Source organism: Rousettus aegyptiacus, unplaced genomic scaffold (genome assembly GCF_014176215.1).
Source record: "Rousettus aegyptiacus isolate mRouAeg1 unplaced genomic scaffold, mRouAeg1.p scaffold_m13_p_3, whole genome shotgun sequence".
NCBI lineage: Eukaryota > Metazoa > Chordata > Mammalia > Chiroptera > Pteropodidae > Rousettus > Rousettus aegyptiacus.
Window position 1 is genome coordinate 71,340,468 of NW_023416306.1, and position 26,984 is coordinate 71,367,451.

Sequence of the window (26,984 nt, forward strand, 5' to 3'; positions counted from 1 at the left end):
CATTAAATGCCAAGACTCGTATATTTTAAAATGGTTAATTTGTTATGTGAATTTCAGCTCAATAAAAAATTATAGCTTGCATTTTTATGAGAATGCATTTGTATATTTTTGGTATTATCAATATTATTTTAGTTCTTAAAAAAAGTAAAAAATATATGTAAAATGTCAAGCTGGTACATATTAATGATTCAATAAACAGAAGCTATTTTTGTTAGCATCATTCTACTTAAGAAAGAAGCCTTTATTCCCTTAAAAAATTTCGTATATCACAATAAATAAAGTATATTTTCAGTAAATTGTTACTAAAAGATTAAAAATGATGACAGATAAGAATAATCAAACTTGTGTTGAGTTTTAAAATTTTCTAGCAAAATTTGCATTCCTAACCCATATTATGTAAGGCAGTGTAATACAGGAGTTATGACAAAAACTTTGGAGTTTGACCAACCAACTCTGTATATGACCTTGGGCAATTTACATTAACTCTATAAATTTCAATTTTTTCATCAATAAAATGGGAACAATATGCCTAATTAACATGTATGTTTAATGGAAAATGTCTATCATAAGCCTGGCATATAGGGATCATTAAATATAAGCTATAACCACAGAAACATACGATACCCAATTCAACTTAAAATTCATGAGTATATTTAATAAAAATATATTTATTGCCTACTACATGCCAGGTACTGTGCTGGATGCTGGAAAAAGTTATATGAAAAGCTTATTTCTATTCTCCAGTAGTGTGAAATCCAGCTGATTCAGAGGGAGAGCTGGGGTGGAGGTGGAGGGGCAGAAAGGAGATGAGTTTGAGAAAGTATGGTTGAGAAAAAAATAAACCGATGAACAAAAACTAAAGTTATTGAAGAATTCACCAAGCAACTGATGTGAGCAAAATCCCTGATGCACTATGTAGAACCCAGATAAAGGAGGCAGGAAGAATATTCCACAAATAACTGAGTCTAAGCATTGGGCAATTTAAATATTTTTAATATAATCAGTAAAAGAGCTTTGATGCATGCTCTACTTTATAATTATTTTAGTATGTTAAGTTAATGTTATTTATTCTTTGTATTAAAAGTATGTAATCTAATTTTGGAATTTACTGAATTCCCAGATGATATAAATATTCATAATATTTCAGGTTCTGACCACTTCTTGGAATATAATGTAACACTGAAAGAATCACAGAAAATTTATAATTAAAAATTTAAGCAACTAATGAGAAAGAAACATACAGAAAACTTCTACATTAAGGGAAGTGTCCTATATCTTGATTTGAGTATAGGTACTTCCTCAATCACTCGTTCACTTGTGCCCTCTTTCGCTCTCTCTTTCTATATATATGTATATGGGTATTTGTCAAAACTCATTGTACTGTATAATTAAGATCTGTGCATTTTACTATTTGTAATCACAATGATACAAATATTCTTCTGCATAATAGGCAATTGGTCCTCAAAGGCTACTGAAAAGGCAAAAAAGATACCTATTAGATAGTATATGGCAACTTAAATGAGGTAATATAAAACCTAATCTGTTGCTTCCCTCTTACCTCATCTATGGATTGTTTCATTATAGGAAAACTATATTCCTAATTATGATAACTCATAATTCAATCTGTTCGTCTATGCAAGATGATATATGCAATTTTAATTCTAACTTAATTTGTCAAATTCCATAAAACAAAGATATGTGAAATGTCTATTTCATTTACGAATCTTACTTTTGTAAGAAGTTTTGCAGAAGGGAACCAAATAAATAAACTCTAATTATGGATTAGCTTTACTTAATAAATCCATTAATGTTAAAAAAAAAATCTTTGCGTCTCATTTAAATCATCTATACTACTTCCAAAGATTACTCACCTATCCACCCTCCAAAAAAGGAAGTTGAAATAAAAATAAACTTGACTTCAGCTGAGAATACACACTAACTGGAGAGGCTAACTAAAACCACTGACAAACTTTTAGCTCAATATATTAAGGTAATGCTGTCAGGTATAGCAGTGATGTGTCAACATCTAAAAGGCACAAACAGGGAGAACAGGAAGAATAGCACAAGTGAGTTTTATAGACTGGGATTGTAACTGACACTCAGCACTTCTGCCCTCATTTCTGTTGACCAAACCTTTTACAAATCCAAAACATGCAAAGGAAACTGGAAAATGTTCTGGCCCCAAATCTGAGAAGGCGAAGTGGAGATCTAGCCATCTCTGTCATGCTATACTAGTGCAGTAGAGGTCAATCTTAAATCATAGAAGGTAAATGCCATATTTACAATGGTTTGAAAAACTAATCTTTAAAAAAAGAACATTTTTAAATGTGAAATAGTTCTAAAATTGGTTAGAGATGAAAAGAACAAAAATGAGCATTTAAATCAGATACCTATAGAATAGTAAAAGACCAAAAAGTGCATTTCAGAAATAAAATATCAGTCTGGGAAAGATTTTTGTTTTTACAGACATTCCTTTCTAAATGTCAGGCAAACATTTTTATAGGCCATTTTCCTCACTTAAGCTCATGATATACAGAGTAAATCAGAGGCAGGGAAATAATGCAACAAATCTTAGATCAACAGAAGGTATAGCAAAAATTGTCTATTTCTCAGAGGATCAAAAAAAAAAAAAATCCTACGTTCCTTATTTTTCATCTCCCTAGGAGATAGAAAGGTGAAAGACTACTTTGAACAATACTTTGAAAAGTATGATAATTTTTGCCTGCTTAAAAACAACGTTAACAAAGCACTGTTTTAAAATGAGGAATAGTCTATTTGTCTTCAAAAACTTCTATCCCTAAAATCTGAACTACATGCCAGAAAAGAAAGGCAATTTATCTTTACAACAAGAGGACATTTTTGTTTCCTCTTTAAAGGGTCTGTGGCTCTGGAGATTAATTAGTCTCTCTCACTTTGAATATTATGGCATTTTCTCCATGAATGAAAATACAATCAACATTATTTTTTCTTTATTACTATATTCCTGAGTGAACATGACTTGTGATCTAAAAAACTTATAAGTTTTAGTATAAGTTTTGAATCTAAGATCATATTATCAAAAAAATGTTATTGACAATAACCTAAAAAATTATAATTACCAGCAGTACCACCATTTCTCTTAGGAATGAGGTTTACTATATATAGCATTTTAAAATGATAGCCTTCAGTGATGATGTCTTTGATTATTTAATATTTAATAATATAGAGACAAAGATTCAAAGAAAATCCTTATAGTTTATAAATTTCTATCTCTCCTCTGTTGCTCAAAAAAGTACAAATATCTTCAAATAGCAGATGGGGAAATAAAAATGTAAAATACATGTTGTACTTATTTAATAGTTTTTAAGACTTTGTGCCTATGAAAACTAATTACCAAATTAAGACAAAAAATAATTTTGATTCAATGAGTGAGATCTTTTATGATAAACCTTTCAAACACTGTACTAGAGCTATGCCTTCAATAAAAAGAGAAGAAACCCTTAATGTCTGAATTGATATCTCTCAAATTAATTCTAAATTTTGGTAGATTTCAAAAGCAAACCCAATAAAAAGCAAAGGACCAGACTAGATAATGACCCTTCGGCGTCATTTCCTTTTATCACCATTTGTGAATTGTGTAAGTATAGTGATTGTGTGCATTTATAGTAGGTTCTTTAGTGTCTAAAACAGGGGCTGACCCACATTAGGTGCTTAATAAATGTCAACTCTTTGAATAAATGAATATAGTTAATTAAAAGCTGAGTAAAAGACTGCCAGAGGCAGCAAAGGGGAAGAAAAAAAAGTACTGAATAGAATGAAAATAGTTACTTCCTATACATGACCTTAGATAGGGAAGTCATTTAGTACTCCTGTGTCTTAGTTTCTTTGTTTATTAAATAAAGAAGCTGAATAGGATTACCTCTAATATCATGTCCATTTCCAAAATTTTATTTTTAAAAAAGTAATCATCCTATGTATATTCACATAAACTAAACACTCTCTTAGCCAACCTGAAATAATTCTCCAAATTAATTAAGGTTTTTCATCCCCTCTGAAAAACAACAGTCTAAGTAAATGTTCTCAAACTTTAGTGGGCCTCAAAATAACTGGAGGGTTTTTTAACATACAGATTGCTAAGTCTCACCCCCAGAATTTCTGATTCAATATGTCTGGGGTAAGATCCAAAAATTCACAATGCTATCAAATCCCCAGGTGATGCTGATGTTATTGATCCACGGATCACACTTTTGAGAACCACTGCTCTATAGTAAATGCCCATTCACCTCCCTCCTATCAGGTGAGCTGTTTGATTATCAGAGGTCAGTTCCCCAAACCTGTATAGTCCAGTTGAAATTATTATAGTTACATCAGCTAATTTAAGGGTATAGAGGGGAGTCATTTTCAAATTACCTATTGAGTTAGGTGTGAGAGTTCTAGAAAATATTGGGAAATTTTCATAAAAATCTAGGATTTTGCATTCCTTCGCAATTAAATTTCTTAGTCCGATTAAACACAGAAAGTGAAATAGTACATGATGATTCACTGGTGTTGTACATATCATGGGCACAAGTGGATATGAGGAAACTTTGGGGGCAAAATGTTTATTATCTTGACTGTGGTACTGTAGTGATCATTTCTTAGATGTATATATGTGCAAAACTTATCAAATTATATACTGTAAATTTACACAGTTTATTGTATGTCATTTATTCCTTAATAAAGCAAACACATATGCATATACGCACAAACATACATGTACATAGCAAATACATACGCAACCAAACATATATTCACAAAACCAAATTTTATAAGGATATGGAGCAACCATAATTCTCATACATTGTTGATAGGAATGCAAAATGGTACAAACACTTTGGAAAAGGTATGTCGATTTCTTATAAGACTAACCATATATCAGCTCTATGACCAAGAAATTCTATTCTTTATTATTTACCCAAGATATGAAAACACAAGAGATTGTTCAAGAAAGTTCTTAACAGTTTTATTCATAATGGCTAAAAACTGGAAACAGCCCAGATGTCCATCTGCAGGAGGATGCTAAACAAAATGCGGCATCTATACAATGGAATACTACTCAGCAATATAAAGGAATGAACTTGTACACTCAATAACATGGATGAATTTCACAATATTACATTAAGTGAAAGAAGCCTTACACAAGAGTGTCCTATATGATCCCATTTACATGAAAAGGCAAAATTAATCCATTCTACAAAAAAGCAGAACACTGGTTGCTTCCTAGGAGTAGTGGCAGGACTAGGATGGAAAATGAAGACATTTTCTGGAGCAATGATAATGTTCTATATCTTCAGAGGGCTTATTTGGTTTCAGAGATGTATACTTGTTGAAACTCATGGAATGGTAAGTATATTTAAGATGTGTGCATTTTGTTGTAAATTTTACTTTAAAATGAAAAAAAATTGTAAATAAATATTGAATTCTAGCTAATGACATATATGCTCCAGTGTTTGGAGACAGAATATACTAATGTCTGCTCCTTTAAAATGGTACATAAGATGACTTGATGGATGGACAGATATGTGATAAAGCCATGTATAATAAAATAGAAAATTAACAAAATCTAAATGGTGGACATTCATTGTAAAATTCTTCCCACACTTCTTTGTTCGAAAAGTTTCATAATAAGATGCTAAGGAAAAATCAGTTTGTAAGATAGTAGTGATTCCACGTTTTGCATATTTATGTATGTCTATGTGTTCTTGGACAAGCATATATGAAGTATATGTTATGCATATATTTATGTATGTTGTACCAAATATTCTACTGGCCCCTCTCAATCAGATCCTTCCAATTCACTTAAAAAATATACAAGTTCCTCCTATCACTAAATGATACAAAAGAAACAAAAAAGAAACTCCCTCAAAATCCCATCCTCCTTCAGCTATTAGTAGGTCACTTTCATTCCCTTTCGAAGCCACATTTTTTAAAGAGGTGAGACTATTTCCTGTGTCCATGTCTTCACCTATTTCTTCATCAGGCTTGTGCCCCAAATTCCAGCAAAACGGTTCTTGCTAAAGATACCAGTGATTTCCATGTCACTAGCTCAAATACACATTTTTTCAATCCTCATTCCTTGAACAATGTAAAATATTAAATTTACTGACTTTTAAATTTGAAATGAGAGAGGCAAACTTTATTTGGTATGTATAATAAATTGTTTTTAAAAAGGAGAGCTCAATTTCATATTAAGGCCAAGTTAGAGGGTAAGAAGGAGAAAATTTAAGGGACTGATAACAGGAAAAAGGGAAAAAATGAAGAAGAAAGAAAAGAAGATAATACTATAATTTAACAGTAAATGCCAATAGTCTATTTTAACAGACCATTTTTATCCGATTCTACTGCATTTTGAAATTCTAGTGAACTTATTAACTATTGTCACACTTCTTCAACTGGCTTAGTCATTATATCTATTGATGCTCTATCTTATATGAGTCTCCAAAACCTCCTATTTATCTGGAAATTATTCTGAGTTTCCAGAACCAAAGAACTAGGTCCCCCAGGAACAGACAATTCCAGCTAAGTATCAAAATTAGAACAGAAACTATATCTAATCTTCAGGAGATGAGCCCTCAAAGACTTTCACAGCATATATAACATAGCTCAAAGCCTTCCAAAGATTTCAGTGTGTCAGGTAATACAAAAGTATGCAGTAAAATCACTTTTAAATAATCCTATGAAATGTAAAATAAGGGAAACACTTCACTGTAACGTGTTCTTCAGAGATGAAATTTGAGCTTAAAACATGCAGAAGAATTTGAATGGTATTTCGTAGTTTTAGGATGGGGGTTCCCAAACTGTAGGTCACATTTTATAGCACCCTCATGTTTCTGACTTTGAAGAGGAACAGGTATTGGTTAGTCAAAGAAGCATGAGAAAGAACATTCTAGCTGGGTAAAAACAGTAAAAGTATATGCAAAGATAGTCATGGAAGGGTTTTATTATTTATTTTCCTCTATAATTCATCTATATATCTTGGTCACATACAGTAGTTTCTGGAAGCCACCTTTCTTTATTCTTGCCACCTATTCTAAGAAAGCAAATTTGTTTATTCCACAAGCAATTATTTAGCACCTTCAATATGTAAGCCTAGAAATATGTGCACTGACTTAAAGGAACAGAGAGTATGACTAATGGTAATACACTATGATTATCAAAGGACTTAATTTTACTCTAGCTTTTTATACCAGAACTTTATACATATTTGCATTATTCACCTATGTTTTAAAAATGTTAAATAAGTTTTTCACTTACCTTTGAGTTCCACTAACAACAGAGGTGCCAAGAAGAATAAAATAGCTTAAATTCATTTATAAGAAAGGAAACATAGAAAGACTTAATCACAAACTAGACAAACACTTACGCAAATCCAGAATGATTATTTAGTGTAAAGTCTAGATTCAGAACTCTAAACTCTTTGGATCATAAACCTCTTTGAAAATCTAATGAAAGCTAAGGACCTGGTGGTAGGCATATTCTGAAAGGGCTCCCCAAAATCCCCACCTCTTGGTATTCACAACTATGTTTAATCTCCCCTTGAGTATGGACTCAATCTAGCAACTTGCTACTAATGAAATGAACATGGCAAAAGTGATGAGCTCTCTTCTGTGATTAGGTTACAAAGGATCATAATTTCTGTCTTCCTAGTGCTCTCTTCTGCCCTCTCACTTGCTCTCTTTAATGAAGTATCCTGCCACGTGAAAAGCTTCATGTAGAGGCCCATATGCCAAGGAACCAAGGGAAGGCCTTCATGAATGGCTTGCATAAAACTGAGGCCTCAGTCTAACAACCCACAAGGAACTGAATTCTGCCAAAAACCATGTGAGCCAGGGAGCGACTCCCCCTATTCCAAGAAAGGAATGCAGCTTTGTGAGAGGAAGAGCCAGAGGACCTAGCTAAACTACACCTGGATTTCTGACCCACAGAAACTATAATATGATAAATGTGTATCATTTTAAGCTGCTAAATTTTGGAGTAACTTGTTACACAGCAATAGATAACTAACATAGATCTTCTCTGTAGAAGAATATGTAGTACGCATCCAAATTCTGACACACCTTTTAAGGAAATAGAAGGCCTCTCTGAAGTCCACCAATAGAATTCCCATTGGCCCAGGGATTCCAGATTAAGAAATGTCTGATACAATATGCACAAAAGGCCTATAAGAAATCAATTTCACCATGTTATACAGCTTAACAAATGTCAGAATACTTCCCTTCCATCAAGTATTACTAAGAGGGTTAAACTACTTTGTAAACATAATTAATATCTTAGTGCTAGTATTACTAAAGGTAAAATCAAAACAAATTATACCAAAACATTATTTTGAATAACATATTTCATAAATACTACATAATTACTGAGGATAAAATGATGACTAAGGCATTGTCCTTAACTTTGAGGACTTAACCGTCAGGTGGGTGAGACACGCACACACTGGCTACCATAAGAAAAGGGAGTACAAATAGAGATCTGCATATGATATCTACTCATAATGACTTTACTATGTTTTAATTATAATGTTATTAAAATAGTTACCTGTACTGTTTTTCCAAGTCCCATGTCATCTCCAAGAATACACCCTCTTCCTTGGATGAAGTGTCCATAAAGAAACTGGGCTCCTTCCCTTTGATAGTCTCTCAAATACCTATTTATAGTATAAGGAATAGACTCTCCATCTTCAGATAATGGAAATGCAACAGCAGCTGATGGAAATTTTCGGTCTGGGAAATAAGGTTTTTCTAAATCTTCATCATCAAATATGTAATTCCGGGAGCAATCTTTGACAGATTTTACTTCTTGAAGTTTTTTAAGAGGTACTTTCCTTTCTTGAAAATCTGAATATAAGACAATTGCAAATGACTTCCCATTTTTATCCACTGTAATAGATTTTATGCTTGCTTCACAAAGTTTTCCATTTTCTGGAGAAGGGACAAGACATCTTTCTCCTGGATGCCATATGTCTGTAATAATGAAGAAGAAAATGAAGTTTCCAAATCTAGTTTATAAAGTAACACCTCACATAAACACTCTTCCCAAATAACTGAAACAAGATAAATTATACTTAAATATATTTTCCTAAAACATATCATCAGATGTTGTATAAAAAGCAGGATAAGTGGTACATAATTTATTTCCAGTGGTTCTCAATCTGGCTATGTCATAATCTCTCCATATACTACTTCTGTTCATTCTGATTCAGTGGATATTGGCCATGGGTATCTGGTTTTATTACTTTGGTTATTGTTGAATTCCCAGGTGGTTCTGAGGCACAGCCAGGGGTGAGAATCACTGATTTAAATATTCATGATGACTAAGAACCGTAACCTATGTATGCTTTTGTGATTCTTCTGTCTTTTTTGTAGTTATTCCACTTTCTTTCTCTGGAGACAGCCGTTTCTTCTGTTAATATTGCTGCTTCTAAACAGTTGCTTTAATATGTATGCAACTAACCAAGGAAACCGCCGATGAAGGGTACCAGCTTTGTCACAACTTTTTCCTTTCAAAGTTTTGAAGAATTGAGGTTCTTAAAAAAGAATTCTAAGGTCTCTTTCTACTAAGATTCTATTATGCTTTTGCAGAGTTTAACCTCTATATAAATGAATTTATTCTGTCCTTAACTATACAGTTATTTTATTTTCTATTCAGAAAATATAGCGCTATGAGTGAGGTGGGGAGTCTCTATAGAGGATAATATTGGTAAATTAAAAAATACCAAGTAGAGGAAGTTAAGCAAAAACAATTTTACAAATGGAATTTCTTATAGCAAGAATCCTAGTCTATGGCCATGCTACCCTGAACAAGCCCGATCCCATCTGATCTCGGAAGCAAAGCAGGGTCAGGCCTGGTTAGTACTTGGATGGGAGACCACCGAGAAAGACTGGGTGCTCTAGGCATAAATATTAAAAGAAAAAGGGGTTGTAAACTTGACAAGGTCCTTGTAATCTGTGAGGTCAACCAAGGATTGCCTGGCCTCTCCCCTCCCCCCCCCCCCCGCCCAAAAAAAGAAAAGAATCCCAGAGGAATTATATGTCTACTACTGTAAAAATTGTAGAAATTATTTTTCTCACACATTTCTCATTGAGATCAGATAACTACTGGTAGTTTCCTGGGGTCTTCTTGATGATTTCAAGTTTGTTTTTTATAACATTCATGATTATAATATAACTAGTATGTCTATCCTCTCTTATGCAAAAATTGCTCATTATACTATTTCTCAGCAGTTGTTTCTTAAAAGTAAAACCATTATTCCCACTAACTTTGGTGAGGTTGTGTTTTGCATAACAATCAGAAGTACACAGAGAAAAATCTGTTCTTTCTAATCTTTGGATTTAAACTATCTGTGAACTTGTATACTATTCTAAAAGACAATTTAAATGTGAAACTAAAACTCTGATTCGCCCTACAGCAATAACAGATAAGTCAATGGGCTCTATTTTCAAAATAGTACTTTTTGAGCCTTAAAACCTAACTTAACCACTATAGCAATTCTTTCACATTTGCCTACTCAGCAAATGCCTACTAATTTTAAAGGCCTAATTCATTAATTTATTATTCAACATATGTAATTTGATGTCAATAATTAACCAGATATTCTCCACAAAAAAAATGGAAAAAAATATGAAAAAATTATAGTGATTAAATGGCATCATCGTCTAACCAACTGTTCAAGGTAGGAAACTTTTTAATCAGCTCTTATTCTTCTTTTCATATTACTCCCTACTTTCAATCCATCAGAATGTCTGGCTGGTTCTACTTCAAATATGTATCATTTCCCTCCATGCTACCATCTCTCTCAAAAAACTGCTGGAGAATTATTTCTGTAGAGTCATATTTTAGCTATTTGTTATTTTAGATTTTGCAGACTATCTTCTCTCTTGCCCTTGTAACACAAAAGCAGCTACAAACACATAAACATATGGGCATGGCTGTGTTCCAATAAAATTTTATCTACGAAAAAAATGTTAGGCCAGATTTGATCCACAATGGTAGTTTGCCCTAGAGCATGCCACCTTTTCCTTCCTCCTAAAGTACTGCTACAGATTCCTAACCATTTTCTCTGCTGCCACTAATTTCTCCCTACAATCCATTTTCCATGTAGCAGCAATAAAGATTATTTAAAAATATAAATTAACTTAAAATCTTTCAATAACCATCCACTACGAATAAAATCCAAACTCCTTACTATAGTTTACAAGCCCCAGTATGATGTGCCTCTACTTACCTCTCCAACATAATCTGTCAAATTTTCCCTTGACTCAAACATGCTAAGCAGTTCTTCTCTCAGCTGTTTTTATGTCATTTCAGAGATTTTGTCTCTGACCACCTTATTTGAAGTAGGATATTCCATTATTCACAATGTTTAATTACCATGTTTACTTGTTTTTATCTGTCTCACTAGAAAGTAATTTCCTTTCCAAGAAAATGTCTTTATTATTCAAAAACTTTATCCCCACAACGAATACACCAGTAGGCATTTAATAAACATATACTGAATTTATTAATGAACATACATCCTTGATCTCATAGTTCCTTAATATATACTGAAGTAAAGAGTTATTAAAGAATTCACAAACATGAAATTGTAATAAGTGTTCTCAAAGAACAGTATGCTATGAGAAAGAAGTACTGAGGAAACAAGTTAAAAGGGAAGGTCTCGGAAGAGTACGTCAGTCAGAGGGTACAGCATGTGCAGAGGCCTATGGTCTTCACACAATTTACGGAAATCTATTTGGTTCCTGAGTTTGTATAATTTCTAGAACTAAATGTATTCAGCTAACTTTGGGCTAGGGCTGGAATCTTTCAGTATTCAAACTCCAGAACAAATAACTTAAATTGGAAGAATTTCCTGGTGGATTAAATAGGGGTGGAGGGTGAGTGTAAGGTTTCTTATGATCTGGCCCCTGTCTTCCTCTAACTTCATTCACTTCTGACTCTCTCTCCCTCTTGCATTCCAAACTGGCCTCCTTGCTCTTCCTCACCACGGCAAGTATACTCCCACCTCTGGGCTCCTGAGCTTTCAGTTATGTCACTATAAATGATGAAATCTATTAATTAGAGGGCAAGAAGGCATCCCAGATGACTTGTGACAGATAACCAAACCCTTCTTAAACCCCCTTGGTAACTCCTTAAAGGCAGAACGTAAGACCCTCAGTACATCATATTTTAAGCTCTTTGTGATATAAAGTAAAATGAACTAAATACCTCAACTTTTTTTTTATCTACTTAACAACAACAAACTACCATTCACAAAGAACTGGGGCATATACAAGGATAAAGAATAAAAATATGAAACATTTACTGAGAGCTTACTATGGGCCAGACGCTGGGTCACATAAGTGCTTTGCATAAACCATCTTATTTAATAATCACAAGAACTCAGCAATGATCTCAATTTTGCTCAGCAAGTAACTGTCAGAGCTAGCACTAGATCGAAGAGCAGTATGATTCCAGAGTCCCGGGTCTCAGCACTAAATCGCAAAGAACTGATCTCAGACTTGGAGAGGTTCACAATCCCCTGCTGTCACTCAGAGGAGCCACAGGGTGAAATACCAACCCCAAGGGAACCGGCAGAAACGGTTCCAAACTGGCGCAGTAAACACAGGTGTCAGCAGAGAGGCGAGCTCAGAGCTTATACCTTTGCCGGCGGTTTCTGCGCGGGGCTTCGGGGCAGAGGGATCCATCTGGCCAGGGGGACGGGTCTGGCAGCCTGGTTAATTTTGACACCAGACAAATCGCAGAGAACGGCAAGGAGGCGGCGAGCGGACGGCCTAACCGCGGCCAACACAACCTCCCGCCGCCCTCTGTACATCGCCCTCCTAGAGCTCGAGCCACAGGGCGAGAAAGTGCAGCTTGCGGCGGGATCCAGGGAAAAAGGATGGCGGCATCCGAGGCAGCGGCAGAGCCGGAATGACGCCGGAAGGCTGACAAGGCGGCGCTCACCTAGTCGTCTTAGGCTCCGCCGCCGAGGGAGTACACGAGGTAGGCAGGTCGAACCCTAATCCTCCCTCTCAAAGTTGGGCCTCTACCGCCCACCGCAACTTCCAACCCTGACTCAGAAAATCCCGCGAGAACGAGCTTCCGAACTGTCATCGAGTTCTCACGAGAACAGAATCTTGGTTTACATGGGCGTGGCAGTCTTTCTGTAGTCTCCTGCCGCAGGACTACAGCACAAAGATCTGTAATTGGAAGTATCGCGAGGTCTGATATTGCTCGCTCGTGCAGTGCGGGATCTTGCAGCTCGTAAGGGAGGCGGGAAGATAGATATTTGCGCTCTTGGTACTGTTGTAGTGTTATAAGGACCAGTAATAAGAAAGGTGGCGGCTTGGCCGGAGACGATCGTCCCCGCGATCTTGGCATTCTGGTTTATATTTGGTGCTTAGTTTCTTCTCCAAACCGCAAACCCAGGAACTTTGGGAAGCGAATGATTCCCTCAGGACAGTCAGGGGAGGCTGAGTGAATTTAGCGCGTTTATCTTGAGTCATACACTAAAGTGTAGTAAGTCATAAGTAACTAATGGAGTACAAAACTATCAACACGTGCCATAAACAGAGAGCAAAGGTAAAAATGCTACGAAAATTTAGTATATTTCCCTGTACCATTTAAAATTACCAGTGTTTTGTATAACACATGGGGAAATACCAAGAAAACTAGCCTGTTTTCGTAAGCATCTTCAGGGCATACCACTCGTAAGTTAAATGGATACTACTTCTTTAACACTTATCCAGACTTTATAGGTTGATTAATACAAAATGGTTCCTTATAAATGGTTCACTTATTAAAATGTTTTCGTATACTGTGCAATATTTTATTGAATTAGATTAGCCTGTATTTCCTATGGCAGCTGTAACAAATTACAAACTTGGTGGCTTAAATAGCACAAAAGTATTATAATCAGCGCAAATTTATTAACAGTTCTGTAAGTCAGAAGTTCTACATGGATCTCATCTAAAGTCAAGGTATCAGTTGGGCTTCATTCATTTTGGAGGCTCTACAGGAGAAATCCTTCTGCTTTTTCCAGCTTCCAGAGTCTATATACATCGCTCTCTTATGGTCCCCTTTCTCTGACTTCAAAGCCAGCATCTTTTTTGACCTTTCTTCATACAGTCACGTCTCCCTCTGACTGCATCTGGGAAAGATTCTTTAATATTAAGGGTTCATATGATAAGATTGGGTCCACCTGAGCAATCCAGGATAATCTAATTTCAAGGTCTGTACCCATAATCACACCAATTTAAATTCCTTTACTATATAAAGTAACATATTCATTGGCTTCAAAGATTCGATGTGAACATCTTTGAAGGTTTGGGAATGAGGGAGATTATAATCCACCTACTACAGAGTTTGAACGAGGAAAACTATATGGCTATTTGCTCTGCAAATAGATACCCATTCTTCTACAGATACTAAATATTAGCAGTATGTTTTCATAAAATTTTTCTGTTTATCAGCAGGTAAAAACTTTGTATCTAAGAGAAATATCTAACTCATCCACTAATTATGTGAGATGTTGACCTTAACACTTCATCAATAGGTTAAGTCATTTAACCTGCTGCTTCAGTGTCCTCACCCGTGACAACAAAGAAGCTAATAATAGTAATCTAAAAATGGTTATTGTAAGAAATAAGTAAAACGCCTAAAACAATACCTGGTAAGGAATATATATTTTGGTATTACTATTGTTATCAGTAGAATGCATGCACTTGAAAATTGCATTCTGCATAACCATTGGTTTAGTTTAATATTTTTAGCTAATAGTTGATAGTACATTATTACTTAGACTGGAATTTTGGACTAGATTCTAATTTAAAATTCCATGGACTGTAAGGCATATTATTTAGGTACAGCTAATATATAAATAACTATAGGAAAAACAGCTGATTATAATTATAACTCTTGATTTTAATATGCATCCTAATATTGGAAATTTTTAAATGTAGGAAAAAAATTTTCTTGGAATTGGTGAAATACATTTTTTACTCTCCTCACACTGTCTCTAAAATTAATGGCAAGTGGAAATTTACAAACTTACTTTTTTTCTATATCTACCAGAAAAGAAGTTTGATTTTTCCCTCCACATTGAAAAGACTATTTGTGTAATATTGCTTTATTTTTTCAAAGGTCCACAGATTTAAAATGTTGAACCTTAAAAAGCTGGCCTCTAAATAGAAGTGATAAAACAAATTCAGAAGTAAATTTTGATTTTAATGAAAGAGATCATTTACTAGAAGGAATACCTTTGTGACTGATGGAAAAGGAGGGGGCCTCATTTTCTGAGTGTTTATTATTTAAACTCACAAGAGTTGTTATGATACATAGTGAAGCAGAAATAATCGTGACATAAAAATATATTTTAGTGAATTACATACCTCATAAAATTAGATATCCTCAAATATTTCTTCTCCCTATCACTTTAATAGTAGCTTTAGTCTGAGCCCATAGCAAGGACATCCTTGTCTAGGTGCTGATGTTGTAAACATCTAACACTATGATGCTTGTCACTGCAAAGTAAAATTGAAAGTCTTGCAAAGGAATTCCTAAGGCAATATAAATGATGTTGGATAACTAAATCACATGCAAAACCATTGGCATAAAAGGATCTAGCAAAATTAACCCTATTAAAATTACAAAAACAATCAAACGAAACTCCACAGATGAAGATAGCATAGGCATTTCAAAGAATATTACTTAAATATCAAAGATGTTTTTTGAGAAAGATGATTAAACTTTCAAATGTTTTACCAAAAATTAGTAAACATATTCACACTGCAAAAGTCAAATATGTGATTTATAGCTTTCCAAAACTGTGTTAATCAAGCAAAAAGGCTCAAGAAAAACACATGATTTTAGGTTGTACCTTTTCTCTCTTGATTCCACATTCTAGCTATTGTATCAAGAGAAAGAAAGTTATAAGGAAAAAGAGATGAGTGAGCATGAGGTAAAATGGTAAAAATAGGTACGTCTTTTTAAAATTTTTTTTCCAATAAGTGACCTAAACCTTAAGGTTCAAAAGTCGAGGTTGCACAACAATGTGAACATACTTCACTTTACTAAAAGGTAGACTTAAAAATGGTTAAGGAGGTAAATTTTGTTATCTTTTTTTTTACTACAATTAACAAAACAAAACAACTCAGGTCAACAAAAGGACAATGTGAGGCTTGACAGGTATATTGAAAAATATACAGTGAATGGCAGGTTAGTGTTACAAATATGATGAATATTATTACATCCTGAACCTTCACAATGCTGTTTTTACTTCATAGACCCATTGAATATTAGCACTTGAAAAATCTTAGGGATCCTTTGATCCAGTGCTCTAATTTAAAGATAACTAAATAGTTTGAGAAATATTAGGTGATTTTACCCAAGGTCACAAAATCAGAACTGAGACATGATTCCTGATTCTCATTCCAATATGATAGGTGTATAAAAATATTTCACAACATATTTTTAGATTTTAAAAATTATAACCTGTGATTTATTTTATATACTATTTTGTATCTCACATCAGATAATAAGCCTGAACATCCTGCAAGAAAACAACAAGAACTTCAGGTTGAAAATACTATTTATAAAAATACTCAAAATGAATAGCTGAGCTTGCAAAAAGTATATAAAATACTCATAGGCCAAAAATAATGAGGGAGCCGAAAACTAACTTATTAAACTGGCACTTAAGCCATTGCTGTCGTGGAGGCATTTGTCATTCTCAATTACCAAACGGTCTAAGTTTTAACAGTCTTCTAGGGACAGAAGACATGGTCTTAAGCTCTCATAATGTCCCAAGTTGGAACTGAAACTTGTTGAAATCAGAAACCTGGGAAGGTATAAATTCTTAATAAAAAGAGGGATAATAAAGTAAATTTAATCAATCTAATACAAGGCAGGAAAGAAGAAAAATAAAGGAAAAGCATGATTAATAAAAAGCACAAAATAGTAAAAATTTGTATATTTCAGTAAAAGCAATAAATGAATTAAACATTAACGTTCCTGGTAAAAGAAACTCTCAGGTTGGATAAAAACTAATACAGCTGTATGTCACTTAAAAATAAAGGCAAGGTTGCAAGTAAAGTAGAAAGATATAATAGCAAATAGTAAAGAAAAAAGAAACATTTAGAATAGCTCAAAATATTAATATCGGACAAAATGAACTTTCATGTAAAAAGCCTTAAGAACAAAGAAATAAACCAAATATATTTTAAAGGCATAGTTTACCAAGGAGGTTAACAAGTTCTCAACTTATCATCATTTACTAAATAGTCTGATAGATATGAAATTTGTCAGAATTTCAAGGGGTAACTTTTAAGTCCATAAACATGGTAGGAATTTTTAATATTCATTACAATAATTGTCAGTTTTAAAAAAAAGTAGAATTGAACTACACGATTAATAGTCTTGATATAACAGACATGTATAGAATACTCCATCCTACTGTTAGAAAATAAACATCTTCACAAGCATTTAGGGAACATTTATAAAAGTTGACTATTATGAACAATGTCATTAAGCCTCAACAGCTTTCTAGCAATCTGCTTTACAAAGATCATGTTCTCTGATCTCATGATTTAAGTTAGAAATTGACATTTTAAAAATATTTTTAAAAGGTGATATATTTGGATATTTAAAAACACTTCTGAATAACTTACAGGTCAGAGGGGAAAATCGTAAGGGAAATTAGAAAATAAATATACAACAGAATTTTAAAAAATGTTTTAGACTTTCAATCAAGGTTCTAAAATGGCAAACCTCACATTTTAATAAAAGGTAGTCTTCTATATAGGCTTTTCAAAGAAAGTCATCAACATCAATTTTATAATCCTAACTCTTCATTTACATTTAGGATATAAAAAGATTGGGTGGGAAGGATTAGAGGATAGGGATATGAGATTAGAGGAAGAGAATATGTTTTTGATAGAGCTATTGCAGTGCTAAATTCCACACATCAAGACAAGCAAAAGGAGCTTCAAAAGGATCACTTAGAAAGTTTAATATGTATCCCCCTGGAATGTGTGAGACATGGTGGACTATTTGACGCAAACCTTATAAATCTTAAAGGCAAGTACTGTGGCTAGCTAACTGCTCTAAAGTTGAGTAAGAAAGGTTAATGCATTTGGGTCCACCTTATTCCTGGGTTTTATAGTGACTAAATGATGCACATTTCCTCTGGAGCAGATGTGGGGCTTATGTGAAAGAAATCCAGCAGAGATTTCAAGATGACCCCAATAGGGGACCTGAACGGCTGATGCCTAAGGATGGGGTAGTGACTCTAAAGAACACAGGGAAACATCCTATGAAGGAAAGATGTCCAAGGAGGGCCTATACAATTATATGACAGTATTAGTTAAATAAGACCTTTTCTGTACCTTACTTTATCTCCTTTTTCCACATCAATCCTGGAAAAGTCAGGAGCAACCTAGCAAGTAGAAGAGGAAGGTGAAAGCATAGATCATATAAAATAAGCAACGCCCCTACTTTCTCACAACTCACCTATAGCAGATATGAGCTCTTATAGGGCAAAAACTTTAAGTATGGATAATGTTGAAGTCTTAATTTTAATATTATCATGGATTTTTAGCTGCTAAACTGAGAATTTTTGCTTATTTTTCTAGTGGCTAGAAGTGACCCCAGAATTTTATTACTCTTAAGAGAGATCAGAATATTCATGTGACTGTCTCTAATTCCTATCGAGGGTATGGAGAAAATCTCAGCCTCAAAGTGAGTTTGAATGAGCAATATAGCAAATTAATGAATTTATATTCCCATTTAATCGCACGAGTCCTGTCATTTCAACATACTTTAGGACTAAATGATAATAGAAATACAGCATATCAAAGTTTGTGGGAAATTCATAATCAACATTTAGAAATGCTGATATTGAGAAAGAAGAAATGCTGAAAATTAATGATCTATATATACTTCCAACATAAATTACAAATGAACAACAAACTAGTCCTAAAGAAAATAGAAGAAAATTAATGGACATAAATTATAAAAGACTGGTACAAAATCAACAAAGCCCAAAGTTAACTTTTTGAAAAGAGTAATAAAATAGGGAATCTACTGGATAAATGCATCAAATAAAAAGAGAAAAGATACAATAAAACATTAGGAATAAAAAAATACAGCAAAACTAAAGACGATTCAAAGATCAGAAAAATATGAGTGTTATAAACAATTTCATGATGATTTTAATGTGTATTTTCTTTAAATACATCAAAAAGATAAAAAGATAACAATACTATAACTGTTAAAAACAAAACAAAACTGAGTCAGTAGTTGAAAATACCCCCTTAAGAAAAGACCAAATCCATAAGGCTCTATAAGTGAATTATACCAACTATTTAATGGAATAGATAAATTTAGTATTATATAAACTCTTCCAGAGAATAGAAAGAAAAAAAGAATACTTCCCCAACTTATTTTATCAACTCATTGAAATCTTGACAGCAAAATCTAATAAGGATAGCATGACAAACAAAAATGACAAGCCTGTTAACCCATTTCCCATGTAGAAAAAAAAAAAAGCATAGCTCACCGCCAACATTAATTTAATTTTACATAAACATGCTCTTTGAGGCTGAAGCAAATCTGACTGGTTTTCAATGTGAAAATAAAATATAAAAACTGTTCTTGTAGTTATTTCTAAATAGAACTTGTCTCTAATCCTAATGTAACAGAAATGTATATATAAATCGGATTCATCAAATGGATCTTCAGTAAACAACTATTCAAGAACAATGTTAACATCGTGCATAGTAAAGCTGTTTTCTAGGATTTGACATTTTCAGCAATCGAGAATTACTATATTTTGTAACTGGAAAGACCACTACTAAAAACAGAATGCTATAAATAGAATGATGTCATTTGTTTCTGAAGACTATCAATATACAAGAGCAATGTGAAAATAATAATAAAAGTGAGATATTTGGTGGCAAAATTTGAGAGTAAAGCGAGGACTGTAATCCGGGAGTTATCTTGAGGTAAACACTGCAGCTGCAAGTGCTGCTGGAAAGTATTCTCAGGGCAAATGGGAAATGGGTTAAATTATTAAGATTATAGATACAAAAATCCTAAATACAATACTAGTGAACTGAATTTAATTGAATACCAACAACAATAACAATGCATCATGTCCAAGTTAAGTTTGTCTCAGGAATGTAAGTATAGTTTAAAATTAAATTATCTCATAGTACAATTTATTGACAGATTAAAGGAGAAAAATTCTAAGATCATCTCAATAGGTGGAATAATCATTTTATAAAATTTGACCAAATACTAGTAAGATATCAATAGAAGGAAGCTTCCTAACTTAATAAAGTTATCTTTTCCAAACCTGCAAGAAACACTATACCTAGTGATGAAGTGGTACATACACTCCTTTTAAAACCACGAACACAGTGATGTCTGTTATAACCATGTCTGTTCAACATTGGTCCTAGCTGTTTCAAAAACAAGGGAAAGCTAGGTATATGTTATAGATATTAGAAAAGAAGAACTAAAACTGCTATTATTCAGGAGTAAATTCTGGGTCAATTGTAGAGTACGAAGCACCACGAGTCTATCTCCCCATCTAGACAACAATTGCACTGATAGATCTGTTTCAAACTATTTTTATACTCCGAAGTCTATTGAAGGTTTGCAACTTCCAGGGGAAGACTCGGTAAACTGTGGTCAATTTTGGTCAATTTCAGATCTTAGCACAGTAGCACCAATCCATACCCTACCCCTAACTAGTGGCAGGTGGCTGTGCATGTATTCCTCGAGCAGCTTGCATAAAGCATTTAGGAGCTAGGATGTCCAAAAAGGATTCTGCAAATATTAGGGATCTGTTTTCTAATCACCGATTGCTGCTTCTGATCACAGAGGTGTGGACAAAGAGGAAGCATCCATTGTTGTTGTACTTCCATTCATTTTTGCAACCCCTCCCCCTCTTGCTGCAGTGATGTCCAAGGGACTTAAATAGCCGCACCTTTTTTCCCCCTCCTTCATATTGTTGCTTTCTCCCCTTTTTGGAAGCCAAACATTAAGAACTAGGAAATTCAAAAACAACTGCATATGTGGGGAAAATTAGAAAGTGACCACACACACCCAGAGAAAGGTTCAGAAAAGACAGAGTTTATGCCTTGGGTTGCTCCTTGGCCCAGAGACAGCCTATGACAATAACAACAACAACAACAACAACAACAACAACAACAACAACAAAATAGAAAATTTGTGGAAGGGTGAGACTCTGATTTCCAGAGTTACTATATTATTAGATTTGAATGTCCAGTGATTAACAGACACATCACAAGACATACAAATAGGAAAGTATGGCCCATTCAAGGAAAAAAAAATAAATCAACAAAATCCTTGAAAAAGACCTAATGACAGATATATTAGGTGAAAACTTTAAAACAACTATCTTAAAGATGCTGAGAGAACTATAGAAAGATGTGGAGAAAGTAAACAAAATGATAACTGAACAAAATGGAGATAGCAAAGAGATAGAAATTTTTAAAAAATCGAATCCGGAGATGAAAAGTACAATTACTGAAATGGAAAACTCACTAGAAGGATTCAAAAGCAGATTCAAGCAGGCAGAAGAATCAGTGGATTTGAAGATAGAACTATGGAAATTATTGAGGCCGAGGAACAGGAAAAAAGGATTGAAGAAATGTAAGCAGAGCCCAAGGGGCTTGTGGAATACTATCAAGCAGACCAATATACACATCGTGGGAATCCAGAAGGAGAAAAGAGAATGAAGGAAAGGGGAAGAGAGAATATTTGAAGAAACAATGGCTGAAAATATTCCAAATTTGATGGACATTAATATGAACATCCAAGAAGCTCAACAAACTCCCAGCAAGGTAAACTCAAAGAAACCCACACCAAGACATGATCAAACTTTTAAAAGCTAATGATAGAAAGAATCTTGAAAGTAACAAGAAAGAAGCAAGTCATTACATATAAGGGATTCTCAAGATTATGATTAGATTTCTCATTGGAAACTTTGGAGACCAGAGACAGTGGGTTTATATATTCAAAGTGCTAAAAGAAAAAAAGAAACTGCCAACCACCAATCCTATATCTGCCAAAACTGTCTTTCAAAAGTGAGGGAGAAATTAAGACAGTCTCAGATAATCAAAAGCTGAGAAAGTTTGTGACCACTAGACCTGCCCTTCAAGAAATGATCAAAGGATTCCTGCAAGGTGAAATGAAAGGACACTAGACAGTAACTCAAAGTCATATAAAGATCTCAATAAAGATAAATACATGGGAAATCATAGTATTATTATAAAGAAAAGTTTTTGTATGTTATTGAAGTTAAGTTGGTATAAATTTAAACTAAAGTGTCATAACTTTTGGAATATTAAATGCAAAGAAAATAGCTATAGATTATACACAAAAGGATATGAGAAAGGAATTTAAACATTTCACTAGAAAAATTATTTTAACAGAAAGTAGACAGTAATGCAGGAAATAAGGGACAGAAAACCTATAGGGCATATGGAAACCAAATAGCACAATGGCAGAATAAGTCCCCCTTGTCGGTAATTACTTTAAATGTAAATGGATTAAATTTTCCAATCAAAAGGCAGATATTGGTAGAATGGAGAAAAACATATGAACCAACTATATGCTATCTACAAGAGACTCATTTTAGATCCAAAGACACAAACAGGTTAAAAGTTAAAGGATAGAAAAATATATTCCATGCAGATAGCAAACACAAAAGAGCAGAGGGTGGCTGTGTTAATATAAGACAAATAGACTTTAAGTCAAATAAGTTATAAGAGAAAAAGAGGAGTATCATCTATTAAAAATAGGTCCAATAGAGCAAGAAGATATAACAATTATAAACATGTATGCACTTCATGACAGACCATCAAAACATATGAGACAAAAACTGACAGAATTGAAGGGAAAAATAGATAGTTCTATAATAATAGTTAGAAACTTCAATACTCCAGTCACAATAATAGATAGAACAACCAGACAGAAGATAAGTAAGGAAACAGAGGACTTAATAAACCAACTAGATCTAAAAGACATAAAGAACACTACCCAACAACAACAGCACGCATATTATTCTCAAGTGCACATGGTACATTTCCTGGAATAGACCAACCATGTGTTAGGTCACAAATGATTTTAAAAGATAGACATCGTGCAAAGTGTCTTTTGTGACCACAATGGGATGAAGTTAGAAATCGATAATAAAAGTAAAACTGGAAAATTCACCAAAATATGCACATTATTACACTCTTAAATGACCAAGGAAGAAATAACAAGGGAAATTAGAAAATACTTAGAGACTATTGAAAATTAAGATGCAATGTACCAACATTTATAAGATGCAGCTAAAGTAGTACTAAGGGGAAAATGTATGGCTATAAATGCTTACATTAAAAAAGATCTCAAATCAACAACTTTAATTTTACAACTTAAAGAACTAGAAAAAGAACACTAAACCCAAAATTAGTAGGAGAAAGTAAATAATAAAAATTAGAGCAGAGATAAGCAAAATACAAAATTGAAAAATAGAAAAAAGCAATGAAAACTAAAGTGGGTTTATCAAAAAGACCAACGAAATTGACAAATCATTAGCTAGATGGACTAAGAGAAAGAAGACTTAAATAACTAAAATAAAAAATAAAAGTGGGTACGTTATTACCAATTCAGAAATAGAAATGATTTTTAGAGTATTATAAACAATTGTATATCAAAAAAATTGCATAACTTAGATAAGATAGACAAATTCCTAGAAACAGAAAACTTGCCAAGACTAAATCATAAAGGAACAAAAAAAATCTAAATAGACCTATAATCAGTAAAGAGATTCAATCCATAATCAAAAATCTTGCAACAGAGAAAAGTCCTGGACCTGATGGCTTCACTGGTGAATTCTACCATTTAAAGAAGAACTAATACCAATCCTTCTCAGACTTTTTTTAAAAATTGAAGAGAGAACACTTTTTAACTTTCTAAGAGGATAGCATAACTTTAATACCAAAGCCATATAAATATACTACAAGAAAAGAAAATTGCTGATCAAATTCCTATGAGCATTAATGCAAAAATCCTCAACAAAATACTAGCAAACAGAATTCAGTAGTATATTAAAAGGATTATATACCATGACTAAGTGGGATTTATTCCTGAAATGCAAGGGCGGTTCAACATACAAAATTTGATCAAAATGAGGCAAAAAAACAAAAACAAAAAAAAAACACATGATCATCTCAACTGATGCAGAAAAAAAATTTGACAAAATTCAGTATACTTTTATGATAAAAACACAACAAACTGGGGATAGAAGAAAACTACAACATAATAAAACCCATTTGTGGAAAACCCACAGTTAACATTATACCCAATGGTGAAAGACCAAATGTTTTCCCTCCAAGATGAGAAAAAGTCAAGAAGGCCTGCTTTCACTACTTGTAGTCATCATAGTACTGAAAATTCTAGCCAGAACAATTAGGTAAGAAAAAGAAATAGAAGCCATACAAATTGGAAAGGAAAAAATATATGATCTCTGTTTCTGGATTATATGATGTTATATGTAGAAATCTCTAAAGACTACACCAAAAAAAAAAAAAAAGAAAAGAAAAGAAAAAAAGATAGTAGAACTAATAAATGAAATCATCAAAATAGCAGAATGCAAAGTCAACACACAAAAATCATTGTATTTCTATACACAAACAATCTGAAAGGGAAATTACAAAACACTTCCATTTACAATAGCATCAAAAAGAATAAAATACTTAGGAATTACCCAAGGAAATGAAAGACTTGTATACTGAAAATTACGAAACATTTCTGAAATTAAAGAAGACATAAATAAACGGAAACACATCCAATGTTTATGGATTAGAAAATTTAATATTGTTAAAATGTCAATACTACCCAAAGCAATCTACAAGTTAAATGTAATTCTTATCAAAATCCTAATGACTTCTTTTGCAGAAATTATAAAACCCACCCTAAAATTTATATGGAATCTCAAAGCACCCATAATATCCAAAATCCATCTTGAAAAAGAATAAAAAGATGGAGCACTCATACACATTTCCTGATTTAAAAACTTACTACAAAGCTACAGTAATCAAAACAATGTGCTACTGGCATAAAGACAAGACATATAGATCAACAGAATAGAATAGAGGGACTAGAAATAAACTCTTGCATATATGGTCAAATTATTTTCAACAAGGGTGCCAAGACCATTCAATAAGGAAAAGGGCAGTCTCATTAACAAATGGTCCTGGAAAAAATGGATATCCACATACAAAGTTAAATCCTTACCTAATACCATATACAAAAATCCACTAAAAATGGATTAAGTAACTAAATGTAAAACCAAATATAATAAAACTCTTAGAAGAAAACAGAACAAAGCTTCGCAACATTGTATTTGGCAATAATTTATTGGATATGACATCAAAGGTACAAGTAACGAAAGAAAAAAATAGAAAAAATAGACAAATTGGACTTAATGAAAATTTAAAAATTGTGTGCATTGAAAGATACTATTCACAACAGAGAATGGGAGAAAATATTTGCAAATCGTATATCTAATAAGAGATTTATATACAAGATTTATAAAGAACTTGTAAAGCTCAACAATAAAACCAAAGCAATCAGATTTTTCAAATGGGCAAAGGACTTAAATAGACATTCCTCCAAAGAAGATATATGAATGGTCAATAAGCACACAAAAAGATGCTCAACATCACTAATCATTAGAGAAATGTAAATCAAAGCTACAATGAGTACCACCTCACACCCATTAGAATCCTCTACTATCAAAAAATAATAATTGTTGGAGAAGATGTGAAGAAATGTAACCCTTAATCATTGTTGGTATGGATGTAAAATGGTACAGTTGCTATGGAAAACAGTATGACGGTTCCTCAAAAAATTAAAAACAGAATTACCATATAATTCAACAATTCCACTTCTGGGTATATACCCATAAAAATTAAAAGCAGGATCTCAAAGAAGTATTTGTACACCCATGTTCATAGCAGCATTATGCACAATAGCTAAAATGTGGAAGCAACCCAAGTGTACATGTACCAATGAATGGATTAGCAAAATGTTATACATTTATACAATGGAATATTATTCCACCTTACAAAAGAAGAAAATTCTGCAATTTCTACAACATTGATGAACCTTGAGGACATTATGCTAAGTGAAATAAGCCAGATACAAAGAGACAAATACTGCATGATTCCACTTATACGAAGTATATAGAATAGTGAAAATCATAAAGACAGTGTGAAATCAGTTGCCTTGGAATGGGGGAGAGGAGAATAAGTTATTGTTTAATAGCTATACACTTTCAGTTTTATATGATGAAAAGAGTTTTGGGGATGGATAGGGATGATGGTCTCCCAACAATGTAAACATATTTAATACCACTGAATTGTACACTTAAATATAGCTAAGGTAGTAGATTTTGTTATGTGTGTTTTACACAATTAGAAAAAAAAACTATTATTCACAAACAAATGAGCATTCACAGAAAAAAAGGAGAATATGCAGATAAATCTTTAGAATAAGAATTCAACAAGATTTATGGGTGCATGTACAATTAATAAAAACAGCATTTCTATACACTAGCTATACAAATTAGAAAATATAAATTTTTAAAGAAACTATTTATAGTAATAATCACTAATATATAAGAACAGCTAGTAATTATTTTTTAAAATAAATGCAAGATATTTATAGAGGGAATAATAAAACTTTATTGGCAATCTACATAAAAGGAGAGATGTATTTATGGTATGAAAATTTAATATCACAAGGATGTCAACTTTCCCTGAAATTAATCTATATATTCAATGCAATTCCCTATCAAATTACTGGTAGCGTTTTTTTTTTTCTGGACCTTGACAAGGGAATTATAAAGGAAAATTATTAAGTACCAAGAATAATCAAGATAATTTTGATAAGATACCAAAAGGAAAGGA

At 33.1% G+C, this 26,984-nt stretch overlaps 1 protein-coding gene and 1 pseudogene across 3 annotated transcripts in view; one reads left to right on the plus strand and one right to left on the minus strand.

Annotated features, from left to right (window-relative positions):
* ERCC6L2 (ERCC excision repair 6 like 2) overlaps nt 1-26,984 on the minus strand; it is a 148,745-nt gene that overhangs the window by 105,636 nt on the left and 16,125 nt on the right. The window contains exons 1-2 of one of the 3 annotated variants that reach the window (XM_016159470.2): nt 12,656-13,122; nt 8,557-8,981 (exon numbers count right to left, since the gene is read on the minus strand). In XM_016159470.2, the coding sequence (XP_016014956.2) occupies nt 8,557-8,981; nt 12,656-12,701 (471 nt within the window). In that variant the 5' untranslated portion in view covers nt 12,702-13,122. Of the gene's footprint in view, nt 1-8,556; nt 8,982-12,655; nt 13,123-26,984 lie in introns of those variants that run through there. The other 2 variants (XM_016159472.2, XM_016159471.2) reach the window with 2 other exon arrangements.
* Nucleotides 9,796-9,914, plus strand: LOC118601248 (annotated as a pseudogene).